Here is a 20,032-nt window from a genome sequence, read left to right on the forward strand (position 1 = left end):
TTCATCGTCGCATGTGGATGGAGTAAGGCAACGACGTTTGATGACTCGCCAAAAACACCAAACTCCAATAACTCACCTCAACTTCACCATCGATATAACACAGTATATATTAATTGACAAATATTTCTGTATTGAATACCTTAAAGCCTTTAAGACGACACAATTACTCAATTTAACAGCAAAAAGATAGTAAAACTAAAGTAAAAAATAAGTAAAAATAAAAGATTCAATTCATTTACAATATTAGTCTTTTTAATAGATAAGACATGGTCGTTTTTATATTGCCCAACATTTTGTAGTCAACTGATTCAATTCCTTTCCTATCAAAAACAAAGTGCTGCTAACAAACATTTTTTTCGACAGGCCAAAGGAACAAAAAAAAAAGGTCAATTAAAAAAACTCATATTAGTAGTGTTAAAATACAGTTATTCACATTTACAAATGTTTTTTTTTTTTAATTGACCCGTAAATGAAAAACAACAAACGAACAAAAAATTCATAAGAGGTTGTAGAAGCCATCACACTTTTTTTTTAATCAAGCTACATTCAGCAGGTCAACTAATGCTCCCTGGTGTCTTGGTACCAAAACATCCTGATTAAGTGAGACCAGGGAGCAGCATAGAGTATTCACAGTGGTCCTCATTTACACAAACAAGGGTTACACGATTCAGTGAAATCTCAAAGTTGGTAACTTTCCATCAGAATCAGCAGGAATAAAAGAAAATTCATCAAACGGAAGGCTGGCTCTTCAGAGGGAAATTACAATGTAGATTTCCACTGTAGCATAATCCTGACAAGTTCATGCAAAAACATTAATTTGAGATAGAAGCAGTTCCTTGGTCAAATTTTTGCTTTGTGTTGCGAGCCTAAATTTGAGGTATAGGAGCAATCTTAAAATACGCCACCGCTCAAGTGATGTGGGGAGGTAAAAGAAGAAAAAAATAAAAAGGGAGCAATTGAAGTACTGTAATGCCCTCGTATGAGGGCAAGGAGATTTTGCATTTTGCATGGATGTCAGCTTATGACAAAATAAAATGTTGACTTTTACGTTTGAATATGAAACCTCAATTCCCAGTTATTTCCCAATATTTCTCAAGATTCCAATTTGGAATAAAGTATTTTTTTTTTAACCTTCCATGTTACTTTACCAGAAATGTTCCTGCCACTTTGAAGACCTAACCCTAACCACTCGAGCACATCTGCTGTGGTTTCACAGCAACACGGCCTGGGGTTATCGTCACATTTGTCTTATTCGGAGTCCGAGTCAGGGTCCATCTCCATCTCCATCTCCATGTCGATCCAGGACTGCCGCTTGGCGCTGGGGAAGTCCTTACCCAGAGAGCCTCGCGTCCGAGGCCGCGACGCCCCACCACTGCCGGCGTCCCCCGAGGAGTATCTGAAGGTCTGGCTTTTGCGGGGCCGTCCTGGCCTGCGCCTGATTGCCTGGCTCTTACTGTTCCTTTTCAGGGTGAACGGTTGGTCCTCGTCTGATTTTGCTTTCCCTTTTGGAGGTCTTCCTCTCGGACGATGTGCGACGAGTCGGCTCGAACCGGGGCGGGGTGACACCTGCTTCCCAATGACCGCCGTCGGCAAACCTTGGAGCCTGTTGGCGGGGGCCCCCTTTCGTCTGGGTCTGTCCTGGTCTACGGGCCTCGCTGCGTCCGGAGGTGACGCTTGGTCCTGGAGGACGGTCGAGTTGGCGTTGCCAGACTGGATGTTAACGTCCGCGTCCTGATTGGGGTTCATGAGCATGAGCGTGTAGATCCCTTGGCCTGCTAAAATGATACAAAAACACGTCATTGGAACTGTTCATACTTCACACAGCAATGAAATGAACGGGATAGGTTTCAGACCCGCCTGCAAAAGACGCAAAAATAAAAAATTAATGCAATGAGGACCATGATGAGAAAAACAAATGTAAAAAAAAAAATGTAAATAGTCAGCCTCCCCACAAGATTTATACACATTTAAAACACTGTAGTAAGTGTTTAGTAAAACACTGTCTAAACCCATTGTAAACGTATCTGAACACAATTATTTTTTTTTTTTTTGCATAAGGGAAATGTATAGGAAATACTACAGCAGTGAAAAGTGATATGTGCTGTGACTACCCCTAGATGGCAATAATGCCCAGGGTATGGAGTCCCATAGCCGAAAATAGTTTGTAGTACATAGCATTTCATCATGTTTCAATGGGAAAGTCAGAAAAGTCAGTGACTACTGCTCAACTGAAAATGATGACAACAACCTGATGCGTTTGGCCAGATATACCCAAAATGTTTTTTTAAATTTGCTTAAAAAATAAAACATTTATTGATGTCCAATGTGAGCCATGGGGTGGCTAACTTGCACTGACGGCACGTTTCATAGTTGAATATTGTAAATAAATTATTTTGCCATCAAAAGCCCTGTGCTGTCTTTTTTTGCTGTTTTTGCATTATGTCTTGAGATGTCACAAAGGCAAAAAAAAAAAAAAATAACAGCATCAAAGTAAACTTTTTTTTTTGTTAGAAATCAGTTCTTTGTGAATCCAAACCATGTTCAACTGCTGATTACTAAAGAATGGAAACAGCTAGAATTTTTTTTTCCTGATGAAAGAAGAGAGTCTACTTTCTTTTGGCAGTATCGGTGCTTGTAGTATATTGTCAGAAAACAATATTCTGTGAGTCTTGAAAGATCAGTCAAAATGCTCTAAAACATCTGGCAGTTAATTAAATGTATTTATTTATCAACTATATATGTATAAAATTCGACAAATATATCACATGCTATAAACAGATGCATGGTTGGTTATACACTTGTGTGAGCTTACCAGGTTTCATCGACGATGGCAGGATGAGTCTGCCGGTCTTGGAGCGAACCAGAGGGACGGCAAATTGTTGTGCGGGTTGGGTCACCATCTCCTTGGTGGGTGGAGTTGGTGCCGCAGGGAGTGCTGCATGGTGGGGATTCAGAGGAGGTGGCGATTTCTTCTGTTGGACGTGGTTGTGGGACGCAGGAGGCGGAACTGACGGGGCTTCAGGCTGGCGTTTTGGTATTACGGGCAGCGGGGGCAGCGCGAGTGGAAGGACCGGCGGGGATGGCTTTGGTGGCAGGGGTTTGGTTGCATCATTGGTAGGTTCCCCATTGGACTGGTACAGACACATCAAGCCAGACTCTGCTTTGGAGCCACCTTTGCCCTTTAAGCTAGTGAAAATGACGTTCAAATAGCGTTTGATCAGTTCCTCAGGTTTCCCTAGTGTAAAAAAAAAAATAAATAAATAAATATTTCAGCTTTTACTATTTTTTAACCTTTATGATCTAACAACAAGTGCAGCACACACCAGACAGGTTGGACAACTTCTTCACATGCAGCGCCTGGATCTGGACCAGCTTCTTCTTCCTCTCCAACAAATCGTTGGACATGGTCCTCAGCGAGTGGATTTCCTTCAAAGCCTAAGAGCCGCACATACCAAGCAGGAAAGTTGATAACAGACCTAAAAATTAATTATTCACCAAAATACTCTCCAGTCCATCAGACAACATCCATCCAGTGCCACACAGTAATATTAATAACGAACCACTCAAGCAGTGCAGTTCTTTTTGGTTTTGGTGACATCACAGCAAGGCATCAAAGTTGGTAAGTAAAAATGGCAGCAATCTTTGTGACTTTTGTTTTGTACTCTTTCTCCCCCCCCCCCCCCCCCCCCCCCGCACACACACAATGTCTAAAATAATAATTGGTAAAAAAAAAATATATTTTTTAAAAAGACAAAAAAAATTTAACCACCCTGAAACCAACCAGTGAGAGAAGGTGTAGCCTGGAACCGCCCTGTTGGCCGAGGACGTTCTGCAGCTCGTCAAAAAGCGCGCGGTGCTCGAAGCGGCGTTGCTTCTCGATCACAGAGTGGTTCTTGCGCTTCCTCGTGCTGCAGTCGCCCGGTTTGCCCGTGCACAGTACGGGTGTTACTTTTTGGGCAAATTCCTTTAGTTTCGCAATGGCCATTTCCTGTTTGACCTCCTCGACGGTCTCAATGTCCACAATGCAGTCCACCTGGATACAAATTTAAAAAAAAAAAAACAAGATGGAGCACACCCTTTCATGGTACAACCTTGAAAAAATGGTCAACCTTTATACAGTGTTCCTTTGTATAGTGTAGGTTAAAATCTTCCACAATTTAGCGTGGCCCATCTGTCTAGGATACTCGTTTTTGATCAGCGCTCATTTGGGCAAATTCCCTAGAAGAACTTCGTCAGAGTACAAGCCCTGGAATTTGCCTTAAATGTCTGCTTAAAAACAAAATGGCCGTTGTTCAATTTCAGGCACAGGTCCTTGAGACTGTTTTTGTGCGTCATGCTTTAATAAACATGGCCACCAAATTTTGTGTTTATCAATGAAACTTTTGTCCGGGACTAACTTTTGTCAAAATACTAGCCCTGGAAATCACCAGAAATGGCTGCTTTAAAACAAAATAGGTCCTTGAGACTTAATCGTGCATCCAGTTATGACACATCCACCCAATATTTTTGGACTTTCTAGATGTTACAGAGTGAGTTTTGGGGGGGTCCATGTTTAAAATAAATTTTCGCCAGGACACATGCTTGTTGAGGTTGTATTAAAGGTTTTACCGGTACTCACGTCACTGTCGTGGTCGGCGCTGCAGTCAGGGGAGCTGGAGTCAGAATCTTCTGAAGAACAACTCAGGTGCTCGTCCTTCATCGCCCCGGTCCCATTAATGCCCGCCGGCACATTCCCGTTCGACGTCACCTCCTGAGGTACATTACTTTCGGAGTCTTTCGGCGTCTCCGGCTTGGGTATCTGAATGAGGGTAAAGCCCCCTGGCAGGGTGATGCTGGGCCGGTTCGTTTCCTTCTCGCTCAGACTGGAAGGCGGGCAGATTCTGAAGGCGTAGGTGCCGTGCTGGCGCAAGAAGCTGGGCGTCTTCAGCGAGGGCGACACTGTGAGCGAGACGGGCGAGCGCGCCAACCGCTGGAAGAGGTTGATGGGGGCGAGAGGGCGAGGCTGCCCCAACGTTGAACTTTTGGTGTCTTTGTTCACACTCTGCTGCTTTAGCAATTGAACTGAGGAGACCAAAGCAAAAACAAAGATGATAAACTTAAGACGGTATGATAATCTGCGCATAACTTGTTTGTTTTTTTCAAAAATCGATTCATGAAAAAAAGTAACTTTTGTTCGTTAAATCTGAAACAACAACAACAAAAATTAATTAATCAACATTCCGATTATGGCGCATCACCAATAAATTGACATTGGCCACTATATAACAAATGAATCGATGCTTTTTTTTTTTTTTGCTACAAGGAGATTCTGTAATTCTGAGATTTTCATAATCAGACATGAAAATGGATCAAACACTTGTGTATTTTGCCATACAGCTCCTTGTTAGAGAACAAAAAGTAATGCAAAAAATATTTTAACATTCAACAGTTGGAGAAGTTTCGAGAAGGTCACACTAAGTTACCTGTAAAGGTTAGTGCATTTTAGGTGCATTAAAAAAAGTGCACATACAGAGCGGATGAGTCTTGACATCGGTGCTGTTCTTCGCCGACACCACCAGGGGCAGCAATCTGCTGGCAGCCTTCAAGTTTTGATTGGTAGGTTTGGTGTCGACTTTGCACACGGCGGCGCGGTCCACCCTGCGAGCGAGGTCAGCGCGAGGCTGCAGCCTGCCCGTGGCGTACGCCGCCAGCCGGTTGGCCGGGTGCAGTGAGCCCATGCTGCCTAGCAACAGGTTAACATGGTTATAGGTTTTGCCATTCACCTGTTTATGGAAAACAAAAGTATGTAAGAAAACAAAAAAAATCTCACAGGAATTTGACCTAAAAATTCAACGAAAATATAGTCCAAAAGCTGAACAAGTCCATACAATAATGTCATAAAACTGTTGAAAAAATAAAAATCTAAAAAACTCTAAATGCACTATATAAATTAAAAAATATATATAAACAAATATATTTTGGGTAAAATATAATTGATATATTTTGAGTATAAAATACCCAAAAAAATAATAATGGGGAGAATCCATATCTCTCCATTGTTTCATATGGGTAAAATTTTAAATCCCAACCAATGGAAAGTTGTGCATGTTCCCAGTCTAACCTGTATGAGTTCACAAGCCTGGTTGCTAAGTGGTTTGGTTTTAGCCACCATCAGACCGGCGGGCAACACACCACCCAGGAAGGGCTTGACCCCGGAGCGCCGCATGTACTCCTCTGTCGGGTCCAGCTCTTCCTCCCCAGCGCCGACCTTTCCCGGTCGACTGATGCGTACCTGCAGGACACATGATGTCATTTCCCATCCTACACCACAGACTGTTCACATACCAGGGTGCTTATGTTTTCCAATCACATAGACTTGCAACTTCCTAGGTACAGTTTTTGACATACCAACCTAGATTTATGATGACAGGTAGGAATTCCGAGGATCCACACATTAATTAGGTCATAAAGGGATGAAAACAAAAAAAGAAAGATTTCCATTACTGCAGCTTGCTGAGTCAGCTGTCAAACTCTTCTTGTGTGTTTGTCAATGTCAATATTACATTGCCCTCTGTGGCCAAGGCGTACACAGCAGTATAAGCACAATGTGGTGCTTGAACAGATTCATGGCATTTCAATACATTTCAATGGCAAAAGATGATTTGAGCTACAAGTTAAAGTTACAAGCCTTAGACGAGCACGGAACGAATTAAACTCCTAAGTCAAGGCATAACTGTTCTGTATATATGTAAACATTGTAATAAATAAATAAATAAAATATGCATATTTTTATAGAACTTCTCATGGGTCCACCCATTAATAATGTAGCAAAACTGAACAAAATATTTAACAAAAAAAATTTCATGTATATTAAAATCATAAAATAAAAGGGAAAATGTATTGATATTCATCCAGGGATTGTGGTGACAATCCTTTGGGCCAAATGGGTTCATTAAACTGATCACAATATTGAAAAAATTAATAAAAAGTATCAAATGAAATTGTAATTGTATATTTTAGGACTATCTACACATTAATATAGTATCCAGGTAATAGTTAAAAAAATAAATAAATAACCTAAAAGTGCACAAGACACTCGACCTCAATTTCAACAACAATGGTCTTTGTGTATCACAAAAGTAAGGCAACTTTACTCAGTAAACCAAAGTAGTGACACTAAGGCCCGATTTACTAAAGGTTTGCGTGTGGGGGGGAAAAATAAAAATAAAAAAGGCAAACAAACAGATGAGGAAGCCGATCTACTAACCCGTCGCAACCAGGCTTACGCCTGCCAAACGTGCTAAATTGCCATGCAGTTTATTTTGCAATTGAGTGCCCACTATTTGGGACATTGGTTAAAGATTGCAATCTCAATTAAATCACATGCAACATGCCCCCAAAAAGCGTGGGCAAACTGTCAGAGCGAACACAGAATTTACTGCCCGCTATTTGGAATCTTAGTAAATCAGGAGCGAACAGTTGTAGACACAGAAAACTCACCCTATAGGTAAGGTTGGACCCGCTTGGCTTGTGGATAAAGATCTTGGTGATAGGCCGGATGTAATATGGTCCGATGGTGAAGGGCTCCGACATATTATCCTGATTCAGGCGTGTACACAACGTCTCCAGAACCCTCTCTCGATCTTCCCCCCAGCGACATACAGACTGGATCTCGATTTGTTTTTTAACCAGCTTCTCTTTGGATACTGTGTTTTCAGCGTAAAAACAAACAGGAGTTACTGTACACTCAAAATCATGTCAAATTAATGACTTAATGGTTCTTCCTGGCATGTGCTGCGGCTCTGTGGCGCTTTTTGCGTTCACCTGCGGGTCGATCCCGGTCCCTGTAGTCAATGCTTGGCGTGGGAACGTAATTGGGCTCGAGGGCGTGCTGAGACGGCGGTTTGCTGTTGAACGCACGCACCCGCGCGCACGTCATGAAGCTCTCCAGGTACTTGTACACCGGATCCTTGTCCTCTTCTTTAATCTGCAATTACAGGTTGTTAATGTTGAACAATTACAGGAAATGTAATCTTTAAAAATATATAATTTTTAACCTGTTTCCTGAGAGGTGCTGCATATGACTTGTGCGACTTTACATGGGTGGCACATTGGCTTTTGGGGAGAAACACCGGATCTGGATCTATATCAAAAATGTTGCGATTCCACAGTTTATTGGACTGCGAGCTGGAACGGGGCTTGTGCTCTAGCAGAAAACATAAAAAAAAAAATAATAATAATTTTTAAATACAAAAATAAATCAATCAATGTTATAATTTGACTCTTTCAGTAGAACTTATTAGGTCAAATTTGCTTGCTGTTAAAGAATGGTTATAATATGCTACGATTTACACACTCAAATGATAACCTTACCACTAGTCCCTTCATCCTGTTGCTCACCATCTTGCGTTGCCTGGTTGGAGCAGGCGCAGTCGAACATGCATTCAGGCCGCCGGCAGTGGAGCGGGCGCACGATAGGATAACGGAGGCTGACGCACACACAGCCCAGTCGGCAGAACTCTTGGTCGCATTCTGGTCCTGCCACCTTCCTCGGCGGATGCGGGGGGGATTCCTGAGCCTGGTGGTGTGGCGTCTGATTAAAAAGCAGGAGGAGGTCTCAAGGTCTTTTCTGGTGGAAATGACTGACCTGACTGATGACTGATTCTGTTCATTAGCATGCATTATACATCAGCCACATTACTAGGCACACCTGCCTTTGTTGGTTAGCTAGTTAGTTCATAGGACATTACCATAAAATACCATAAAACATCCTGGTGCAGATTTGGATAAAGGTGCTGATGGAGGAAATTATTTTCACTTTCTTCTCCTCCCCATTACTGTGTGTGTAATTTTTCATCAAAATTAATTAAAATTGTGTGTACACGCACACAATTTTAATACATTTTGATGGAAATCCACACATTACTTGGGTCATGAAACTGATCAAAATATTTGTAAATACGTTATAAAAGTAAAAAAATATATAGAATATAAATATAAATAAATAGCGAACAATTACCCAAAAAAAGACTGTTACCACCACCTACAAGACTGGAAGGGAGCAGGCGTGCCATGATTTTCCAAATTTTCCAGCCGGTGAGGCACATTTAGATATTGAACATAGACAGAGATGGGGTTTATTTGGTACCTCTTCAGTCACCATCACAGCTAGAGACGCAGACACTCTAGCTGACGTCAGATGCGTTCGGGAGCGACCCTGGCTGACGACATCGTCCTCCATCTCCAACAGTTTCTGCTGGACTTTGGGTGGGGTGGATGATCTGATGGCAGTCTTGAGCCCGGAAGCCTGCGCCGGTCTGACCGCAAGGGGATAGGAGGACGGACCATTACGCAAACATGTTTTATCACATTGATTTTCGCCAAAGGCTGAGAGAAGTATTCGTTAAAGATATTAGAGACTTCCACACTCACAACCGAGTCAATACAAGAGCCACTGATGGTTACTTTGATTTAATAAACTAAGTGAAAAGATGATCATTGAAAACAAAAGGTCCGGCTGATGCATGCGGGTCCAATTAGGGTGGCTAAATTATCCATTAGCCTTTCAACTATGCTAATGTGTGTTTCATGTAAAATAAACTGCGGTGCTTTGACAACCATGAGAAAACAGCTTGTAGTAATCGCAAAAAAACAAAACTCATCTGTTGTATACTAAATAAGCCATAACAGCTTAAATGTTTCTTTTTAGGAAAGTGCAAAAACAATAGTTTGACTTCGTTTTAGTAAACGAATAATGCAGACAAGTGCAACAGTAGCAGTTTGAACAGTGAGACGCAAAAAAAGTGTAGTGTACTTGAGATATGACAATTTAAATCTTTTCTTTTTAGGAAAACGCCACATCAACGATTTGTCTTTTTAAGAAATGAAGGATGCAGACAAGTGCCACAGTAATTGTTTCAAGACAGTGTGAATTGTGCAAAAACTGCTGTTAAGTACAACCGCCGAAAAAATTGTTACCTGTGTGGACTAGAAGCACTACAAGCGGCCGTGGTCGCATTTCCCGGCAGGTGTGGAGCCGGGGATGTCAAGGCGGCATAGAGCAGCGGCTTAAAGGAGAGCGGACAGGGCCTGTTGTTAAAGGCGGCGGCGGCGCTCTTGCGGTGCTTGAGGGCACTGTCCAGCGTCTTCACATAGCTGGCGCTCTTGGCGGGCAGCTGGTAGGCCACGGCGGCCTCGGGGCCGGCGGAGAAGGCAGCCGCGCGCTCGCTGATCTGCTGGGCCTCGCTCTCCAGGTACTCGTCCAGCATGTTGCTGCAGAAGGCTGACAGATTCTTCTGGGAGCCTGGAAACAAGAAATAAAATGACGAGTTCGTATTTAAATGCCAGTAGGGGACTCAGGAGAAGATAGAAGCCACCTCACCATCGCTTGGCTGCTTGCTTTGAACAAACTTGTTCTTCCAACCCTTAATTTTGGTCATGTCACTTGTTTTTCCTGTTCGGGAAATGAAAGGCAATCCCTCACCTGCAAGGCAAACACAGCTGCGTTGAGATGTCACTTCTACAAAGCTGTTTTAACTACCTAGGGATGGGGCCGACATCATTCTTATTGATTAATTCCAGCCTTTTTAATCCATATTTAAATTTTTTAATTTAAAGATTTGATTGCGACAATTTTGTGGTCATTCTCACTACTCGAGTAACTTTTTTTTTTTTTAAGTAATGAGAACATTTTGTTCCTAATTAAAAACAGACAATATGTGCAGAATGTTGTTTTTTTTTTAATACATTGTTTTGCATATGACTAGTAAGGTGCCCGGTAGAAGGCAATCACGGAATAAAAGGCCAAAGCCCATTTATATGTTTCATAAGTAGTGATTTCTCAACATTTGACCCGAGGTATGTGCTTCCAAATCCCAAATATTTCGCCAAGGTCGGCGTTCCTCATCTGTACAACTCTAAATGAGAAGAGAGCTCTTCAACAACAGCCATTGCACAGCCAAGCCATGAAGTTTGACGTTTCTTTTTGGGATGTTAAACTTGAACATTTAAAATGGTTAACGTATTAAGACTTGTGTTTACATTAATGTATTGAGTGTCAGTCCTTTGTCCTGCGCTTTGATTAGCTAGTCTGCATTTGCGGTGTGTGTTTTAGCCAGGATGTGTGCCGACTTACTTTCATGGTGCTGTGTTGGCAGGTTGAGGGGTGGCAGCGGCAGGCAAACACCCAGGTAGCGCAGGTCAACGGGCATGCTTACGTCCAGCGAACTCAACTTCAAGCCAACTAAAGGGGACACAATTCATGTTACATTTTATTCCTAATATGGCATTGTAATTGTCTAAGTGTGTGTGTTCACTCACCCTCCTGCAGCACAGGGTGGATCACCTGTCTGTGCTTGGCCACTTTGAGGTCCTGCAGTAAGATGGCTTCAAGGCGAACAATCTTCTCCTCGTTGGTCTCTAGGATGGACTCTTCCGTAATATGTCAAATAATTAGACTTCAGAGATGACAAACGAATGGTAGGACTGTTGTAAAACAACAAAGGGGCTTCGTACCAGTTTCCGTTGGCCAAGCGGGAGTCGTCAAGGAGGAATTGGGCGATACCGGTTCAGTCTTACTGGCTGCTGAGGAACGGATATGACTCTCCAGAGCTTCCTGTGACACGGAAGAGAAGCCCAGTTTAAATGTGTAGATGTCTCAAAGACACTACACACCTGCGTGTGGAACCTCGGTTCACAGTCTTGGCTTTTTCTCAAGCGCTCAATGGTGCTGAGCGTCACACATTGCAGGTGTATATTCAGTTTTTCTCTAAATTCGAACTCACTCTAAAAAAAGGCAAAAACTGTTAGTGATATTGTCATTAGGGATCCTACACAAATTACTGTTGGAAAATAATAGCGAAACATGAGCAGGATGTTTGTGATCTCGCTACACAGTTCAGTTATGTGAAATCTACGACCGTATGTGGACTATTGTAATCATAAAGCAAATTTGTATGGCACTGTTCTCAACGGCCAAAGATCCATCCATCCATTTTCTGTACCACTTATCCTCACTAGTGTTGCGGGCGTGTTGGAGCCTATCCCAGGTATCTTCAAGCGATAGGCGGGGTACACCCTGAAGATGCATAACAACAACAAGCAAACAAAGAGACAAGTAATGGTAAAAAATAATAATAACCTTGATCCTAGGTGGATGCAGCTGAATCAGGATCCCTCCACACTTCTCCCTCTGCGGGAGGAGCCGCCGCTAGCTCGCGATGGCTAGCAAGCAGGCTCAAAAAGGAGGCACCGGTCCTAACCGGCAAGTGTTAACCGCACTGCACTGAGGTGAAAGCCTGTCCGGGTTCAACCTTCAGCCATGATAGGAGCGACAGCCGGTGACAGCTAGTGAGGCTTAATTTTCTAATGTTTCCCTTTAAAGCCCCTTCTCTTTCTTGCATTTTAACATGCAGTCTTTCGCTCGCACAATTAAACAGCCTTGTTTATGTTCACCGTGGATACTGCATCCCACAATGCAACAGGTGCTGTATACAAAAAGGCTAAGACGTTGCACAGTGATGTGCTAGTGAACACGTGCTTTTTCCCCCACAATAAAGTGTGCTTTCACTTATTTCTATATTGTACTTGACTTATTTTGAACCACACATCGATAAGAATAAGGCAAATGTAACTTGTTCCTTGAACGCATTAATTGCATTTCCACTGAGTTCAAAGGAAAACCTTACCTTCATTCGCAAACAGTGTGACTGAACGGATTATATTCTTGAACAGAGATTCCACCGTGTATCAAAATTACACAAACAAACAGGAAAACAATGCATATGTTGCAGAATACTATGTTATTATTCAAAAATGTGTTAATTAATATGTATCCACAGTATATTAGTGGAATTATGCAGAACTATTTTAAATATTAAGTAACGTATTTATATCGCTTATTTTTATATGAACATAATATAGAATTATGGATATTAAATACTACACTAATACGCAACATGCTTTTATCGAGATACATTTCAATATTACATTTCTAATTTGATTTGCAGTCATGCTTTTTATATATTAAGTAATATTTGTATTAATGTAATAGGAATTGGGAGTTTCTGCAGTTAAACACTATTTTGAATCATTTATTACCATTCTAATGACATTTGATTATAGTTTGGTAACGACACATTTAAATAGTTGTCGCGTCTGTAGTTTTCAGGCGTTTACCCTGGTGGCGAATGAGAAAAAGGTGAGGCCCTCGACTTCATCCACCGCGGTGACGCTCATTGCGGCTGTGCCGCGTGCTGCGACCAAGGGGGTTGCTGATTTCCATCCACCCGCGAATCTGGTCCACTGGCCCCTCCTGTTGCTGCGCCGCCGCAAGATAGGTACAGAACCGACGCAGGATGTTTTCGGCGTCTCGATGTGCAGTCGCTTTTTGCGTGACTCGCCGCCATCGTCGTCGTCACCCATCTTCAACGGACGTTTCGGGACGACGACGAGATCTTTGAGGGCTTGTCTGCCACGCATGCACCGCGTGACTGGCTCGTGGTTTGCGGTGGGGGTGAATGTGATGGGCTTCAGGACCAGTTTGGACTCTTGCTCAGTTGGGAGGGAAGCCGAATAAGGGCTTGGAGGGCTGTGAGACGACAAACACAAATCAACAAATGCATTCAAACTACATCAGACAATTTATGATATTTGGACTTCTCTGTGTTCTAGACTGCTGAAAGTAGGGCTGTGTGATATTGGAAAAAAAATTACTTTTTTTTTTTTAATGCGATAGATATTGTGATATGAAAAAACTGTCCAGCCAGACAAAGTAAAAGCATTTCTTTTCATGCCCATTAGAACAATTACAACATTCCTGACACAACTCATTTGTTTTTAAACAATCTGTATTGTCACACATGTTTTAACATAATATGCAGAAGTATTTCTATATTTGGGTGCAATAGTTTAAACAACACACATTGCTGTGTGCACCTTGTGCCTGAATCAGACTACAAGATTTTAGCCTCGTTCTTGGCCCAGTTTACCATCGTGGCTGCTTTACCAGATCGGGCCCGACATATTTTGTCAGGAAGGACAAAACTCTCTCTCCCTCCACAATGAAAGTCGAGAATATTTGATTTTTTTAGGATATCTTCCGTGTAGTGTCACATATGAACGACAACCTTCCAACAGCGCACCTTGACGTCGACAATTGGGATTGCTGTGTGTACGTTGTTTGAAGGGCTATAATTTACCGTAACGCTGGCGCTAATCTTATTAGCACGTCTATCTTTTCTTATCAACTGTATGCTAGCACTTAGCTTTGCAGACATTCCTTGTTTTCAATTGTATGTTTTACGTGACACTTTCGCAGTAAACTACAGATGGGCGTGACAAATAAATGAATGTGATTGGTGGAATGATGCGCACAGTGCATGAGGGTACGCAGGTTATTTTGCCCTCTACATCGGCAGGACTTTGCGATGTGACTGTTGTGCATGCGCACATCGCGATAACGATGATAAAACAATATATCGTTTAGCACTAGTTAAAAGTGTGTAGCTAACTAATGTTTTACAACAACCTCATTTTTCAAGCATTATTGACAATGGCCTCCAGAACCGCCTTCTCTTTTACTTATTGATGTACTGATACAACCCCAATGTTTACACATACTGTATGTCCTCTTTCAGATATGAGACATTCTGAAGAAGTCCAAACTTTCAATGTACAACAGATCGATGGCTATATTGCAATTTCCGCTACAAAATGGGTCTAGCAAATCATTTGTGGTATTGTTCAGCAGACAGCTTTAAAAATGATTGATTAAAAATCACCATTATCCATTAAGAAATCTGAGGAAAATGTTCAGAAATCCTACAAGTCCATGATCTGCACCATATTTTAAGCGAGTCTCCCTTTGCTTGGGACCCTCAGCAAGTTTATGGATGACCTATTACATTTTAATATCCTAACCTTGCTCCTTGGCAGAGGTAAATGTTAACACAGAGATGAAATGGATTTTGCGTCAGAATTCCGTTCCTACGCCGGCGATGTAAATTTAATTTGTACGCAAGTCTGAGCGTGCTGTGGTCTATTACTAACCTACTCTAACGCAGCAGTAAAGTCCTACAGTAAATAGTTGTATGAAGGCCACAAATATAAAACAATCACTAAAAAACACGAAGTAGTAAGCACTGATGACCCTGTGTAGCAGTTCTTTAATTCTACTCCTTGGTGGATGTAAATGGTTCCATCCAGAAAAATATTAGGATGAAAGGGATACACGTTAACCAGTTATTACTATTCGACAAAGAGAGGCTAACCAAAACCATTACCTTTGATCTAGAGCTTTGCTTTCTTGTTGTTCCTCAGGTGGAACCATAACGAACTGCAGCATCTCTGCTAGGGTGCCGCCCAAACGGGGTATGGCCCGGTCCTCCCTGAAGCCCTTGGCAAAAGGATTGTGGTTGATTTTCAGCTGGGTGATGAGAAAATTCTGGTAGGTGGTAACCGCCATGAATTCTGTCTGCGGGAAGGTGAACGTCAAGCTCTCCGGTCCCATGACCAGCGGCGGTGTGATGTCGTCGGGAAGGGGGATGACGTGGAGCTGGGGGATGTAGCGGTGCATGGAGGTGAGGACGATGTGGCCCTCTAGGTCTTGGGGGTTGTTGGTCACTTTGAGTTTGTAGAAGGACATCATGCCGCCCATGAGGTCTGAGCCGCGACACAACGAGTAGTGGTGAGGAAAAGCCCGCGCCGGAACCTGTGCCTGGTGCTCTGCCGGGCCCACCGCCTCCCAATTGGGCGAGTTCCAGCGGTACTTGTACTTGTCCGACGGTACGACGGAGAGCACCAGGCCGTAGCGCCGGTCCGGGTCCAGTCCGGCCAGTCGGTAGCGGCAGTACGGGAACATGCGGCGGCCCTGTTTGGTGAGGATCATCTCCGTGACGCAGTTGTGGAACTGCTTCCACACGCGCCCGTTCTCCAGCGTCACGCACACGCCTTTGCACGTCAGCGTGTTGGGGAGCTCGTCGTCCGGGTGCGGGCGGACGAAATCCGCAACCGCCAATTTCGTGACGCTCACGGCGTACGCCGCCGAGTCCGACGCAGAGGCGATGTGCGAGCCGGCCGGGCTCGTCCCAGAGACGGTGGGCGACGCCGTGGCGGGCTTTGCCGGGCTGGCCTCAGCGGGGGAGTGTAGGGCCGTCACACCGTCGTCGTTACTCGCCATGGAGACGGCGGTGGTGGGAGAAGGAGGCGTGGCAGAAGGGACAGCGGTGACGGGACCTGAGGGGGGGGCGTTAGCTGTGAGCCCCTCCTCATCACGCTGGTTCTCCGTGCATACAGGTTCGGAGTGTGTAGCGGGCATCACTGGATTCACTTCATCCTATATGAAAAGAACATATGGATTACTGTGGTAAAGTAAACAGTCGTTAAAGCTGCGGCGCATAGCTTCTGTTGGCCCCTAGGCTGGAATTCAAAACAACAAAAGATGGCGGGTGGGGGGGGGGGGCAGACAAATTTTCTCCACTCCAGAAAAACAAAATAATATGTTGAGTTAGCTTTTCACAAACAGAAGACAAGGGGCCACGTTCTGACCCTCTACGGCAAGTCATCTTTGCCCATTTTTTCTCACCACCGTCAAATTTTGTACCTCGTGCACAATCCTCCCATTGCTTGTGCAAACAGTCAGTGAGGGTAGCACAGCTTGGTACAGAAAGGATATCACAGTTACAAGAGTGCCACCCATTACTGTTTGACAAATTTAAGGTAACGTTAATATCATATTACTATCACGCTGCCTTGAAATGAACATTTGCAACCAGCCACAAGAGTTCCCGTGTCTACAACTGGTGAAAAATACTACAAAAAAAAATATATATACTACAGAATCGCTACCAAGGGAAATAACTAGCTAACAAGCATGGCTAAAAGCGGTTCAGTGAAAAAGAAACATTGTTGTACCCAAACATTTCAAAATAATACATTTTAGAGCCGGAATCACAATACAGTGACACCGTGAACCGGCAGAATTTTTGTTCACAGTTATCATAGCGTCAGAATCTGATACCGGCACATGCCCAGTTTAAACATATGCAAATCTATCACCTAATAGAATCGCTTCATATCGCTGGTGTCTGGCAGAATCCTTGCATCTCTAAAACCATCGCTTTTCAGGAGATAAAAAATAAACTGTTTGTTGAGCCATTAACATTGCATCATCAAAGAGAGCTAGCCATTTTTAACCCTTTAGATCGAGCAATACTTTGTTTTTTTAAACAGACGCACTGACCAAAAGTATCGATTTGGAGGAAAAAATGAAGATTAGGAGATGGGTTTCCAGGGAAATGATAATGAATATTTCCCTCAAAATGGACCATATTGGTGAATGTGAGCTGGTTTAACAAATCACACCCATCAAAACACACTCCACTAACGGTGAACATCTTCAACATTCTAGTGGCAGTTTGTTTTTCTGTTTGCAAAATATATGTATATGTTGTCGAAAACGTGAAAAAATGGCCAAACAGAAAGTAAACGGTGACTGACTGTCAATGAAACGACATTACAGTGTTTTGGGATCATACTTTGGAATATATTTACGGTTTCGGCTTTTATTATTGGTAGCTTTAAGCATTTTTAAGGAGGTCTTGGTCTCTGATTGCAAAAAAAGAAGAAGTAAAGGAACGTGAGCCGGTTTAACACGCGGTAATAGATCACACCCATCAAAACACTCCTGACTAAAAAACAGCTAGACATCACGCGTGTTATGTTTTTAAACGTTTTCGTGGCTCTTTCTGGTTCCAACCGTCACCGAGAAAAGTGGACTTTGACTTTCCCGGTGCCAGTTAGACCTCGTCGGCGTGACCGACCAATGGCAGCTCGGCGTCTCCGCGTGGAAGACATGGCTGACACAGCCGGGGCAAGGATCCCGTGCTCTTTCAACTCGGAATAAACACAATAAAAAAAAACGCCACGAGTGTGTACATCGCGTGGAATTAAACACAACATTACATTCAATTAACGTCGCGTTTAGTACGGGGGGGGGGGGCAGGTCGACAACGCCATAAAGCTACACACACAGAGGTGTTAATCGCTATCAAAAGGAACGTCGGCACTATGTTTATACCCTCAAGTGCTTTCTCGAATCCGTTGCAATGTCGATAAAGGGAAGTTAAATTGAGTGGACATTGAGGGAGATGGAGAAAGAGGGCTTAGGCAGGCCGCCACTCACCAAGTTGGGAAAGTTGCAGTTTCCTCAAACGCCTCACCTCTCCGCTCCGGCAGGCCCGCCTCGTGGCCTCGGTGGCGGCCGTGTCAGCCAACGTGGGCCGGTGGAGTGTCGGAGAGAGAAAGGGGTCGCAAACACTCCTTAAAACTGTTGCTTCGTCGAGGCAAAGTCGCAAATAATGGAGGCCGGAGGGAGCCACGCCAAAGCCAGGCCAGACGGGCTCGGTCTCTCCTTTGCATCGATCGACCCTGTGCGCGTGCACGCCAACGAGCCAAGAAGGCGCATGCACAGTATCACCCCCCAGTCCTTCTCCTCCACCAATAGCGCGTGATCCTCGCTTAGCCAGCGTGAGGAAAGCGGGAGATTGTTTCTCTTTCTTCCGCCTCCCGGTCCGGTCCCGACGTAAATAAACAACAAAAACTCCGCCAAGTTGTCCACAAAAGGTTCCCCGAGACTTGTTCGTCGTCGCGGTTGTTACCTACCTGCTCGGACTCGGCGACACACGTACACGCGCACACACAACAGACGTTGGGAAGTGGGGCTGTTACGTCACATCTTGGCGCCACGGCTCCCCAGTAGCCAATGAGCACGCTCCTTAGTCCTCAATCGAAGTCAACTGAAGTCGCCAAAATGTAACCCCCGATCGTTATTTTTATACAACCGTGAATAATAATGGCAACTTACTTGGTAGAGCGACTGTGTGTGGTATAAAATGAGCCTTAGTGAAGAGTAAGCGACTTTTTGCGATTTCAATGAGACAAAGGTGGTTCGCCATTGGTCGGGTGACTAGGTTGGGACAACATGGCGGCTACTGTATACGGTACAGTATGCAATTACAAGTGGCTTTGTGAGTTTGAACATGCGAAGATAATCAATTTTATGGCACTCAAAAAAAAAATAAACTCCTCAACTGTGCTAACACTTGGGGGGGGGACTCAAGTCGACTAATTTTTTTTTACAATTTTCAAAAGCAATGTTTTTGGCTTTGTTGTGATAAAATGGCTGCACTGTGTACAAATGAAACACCAGAGCTAGTTTAACGTGACTCAGGAATCTGTTTTAAAACGGCTTGAAGTTCGTAAAATGTGCAATCTCACCAATGTTCCGGGGGGAAAACATAGCTTACATGTCGCACGAAGTGTTCAATTTGTCTTGTGAAGTCACGCAAGCTAGCGCGATGTGACTCATAAATTAATTTCCCGAGTCCATTTTTTGGGTTCTTGACAATGTTAGAATGAGCCTAACAAGATAATCCCATTTGATAGCATAAACAAAAAGCTGTGAAACACCAACACATAAAAAAAATCAAATAGGTTCCTCGTTTAAAAAATTGGTGATGTAAATCAATGATACCTTTATGTTTGCACTTGTATGACGGTTAAGAACAACTGTGAATCAAGATTATGATAAAAATGGCCATCCATTGGAAAACTGGAGGAAATTTAACATGACCTATTAAGTAAATAGTGTATACATTTATACTTGAAACTGCATGTGTTCTAGATAAGCCCATGTGGCAACAGCAATCTGAAAACCTCCAACATTTGCAAAATTGCAGGTCCATTCAGGCCTATAAAACATGAATGAAACACATGAAACTGTTCTGTTCCAAATATGTCTAAAAACTTATAATTAAATTATAGGAGTATTTCAGGCAGTGGCAGTTTCTGGTATGTGCAATATGTGTGGCCGCACAGGGCTGCATTTCTGTGGGGGTGGCAATTCCGCTCCCCAAAAAAATGCTATAGAAATGGTTTCTACTGACATGTAAATTATTGGCGTTTGTATGGGGAATTTGCGCCCCTTTGTGGAGACATTATAAGGGGTCTTCAAGAATGTTGTTAATAAATGTTGAAGTAAGAGTTTATCGATGTC

At 43.3% G+C, this 20,032-nt stretch overlaps 1 protein-coding gene across 3 annotated transcripts; it reads right to left on the reverse strand.

Annotated features, from left to right (window-relative positions):
- Window positions 1-275: 275 nt before the first annotated feature.
- On the reverse strand, window positions 276-18,671 carry magl (MAX dimerization protein MGA-like). 3 transcript variants are annotated; one of them, XM_061705072.1, is made up of 20 exons: window positions 18,161-18,671; window positions 15,261-16,312; window positions 13,156-13,567; window positions 11,494-11,593; window positions 11,299-11,409; window positions 11,114-11,221; window positions 10,361-10,462; window positions 9,958-10,282; window positions 9,128-9,296; window positions 8,380-8,572; window positions 8,037-8,185; window positions 7,804-7,966; window positions 7,480-7,685; window positions 6,101-6,271; window positions 5,510-5,762; window positions 4,619-5,061; window positions 3,770-4,033; window positions 3,324-3,435; window positions 2,813-3,235; window positions 276-1,775 (listed from the first exon to the last, which is right to left on the reverse strand). In XM_061705072.1, the coding sequence occupies exons 2-20, from the start codon at window positions 16,292-16,294 to the stop codon at window positions 1,249-1,251; spliced, it is 5,265 nt and encodes a 1,754-aa protein (XP_061561056.1). In that variant the 5' UTR covers window positions 16,295-16,312; window positions 18,161-18,671; the 3' UTR covers window positions 276-1,248. The 3 variants fall into 3 exon arrangements, with proteins under 3 accessions (XP_061561056.1, XP_061561055.1, XP_061561054.1); XM_061705071.1 differs by having other exon boundaries at window positions 3,782-4,033; window positions 8,353-8,572; XM_061705070.1 differs by having other exon boundaries at window positions 8,353-8,572.
- Window positions 18,672-20,032: the final 1,361 nt, after the last annotated feature.

This window comes from Phycodurus eques, chromosome 18, assembly GCF_024500275.1.
Source record: "Phycodurus eques isolate BA_2022a chromosome 18, UOR_Pequ_1.1, whole genome shotgun sequence".
In the NCBI taxonomy this organism is placed as follows: Eukaryota; Metazoa; Chordata; class Actinopteri; order Syngnathiformes; family Syngnathidae; genus Phycodurus; species Phycodurus eques.

Excerpts from the sequence above, each read along its gene's own strand:
- magl (XM_061705070.1), bottom strand. The coding sequence starts at position 16,294 with ATGCCCGCTACACACTCCGAACCTGTATGCACGGAGAACCAGCGTGAT. Across the intron at positions 10,463-11,113 it reads GCCAACACAGCACCATGAAA|GTGAGGGATTGCCTTTCATT; the intron begins GTAAGTCGGCAC and ends TTTGCCTTGCAG. Across the intron at positions 9,297-9,957 it reads AGTGCTTCTAGTCCACACAG|ACCGGCGCAGGCTTCCGGGC; the intron begins GTAACAATTTTT and ends CCTTGCGGTCAG.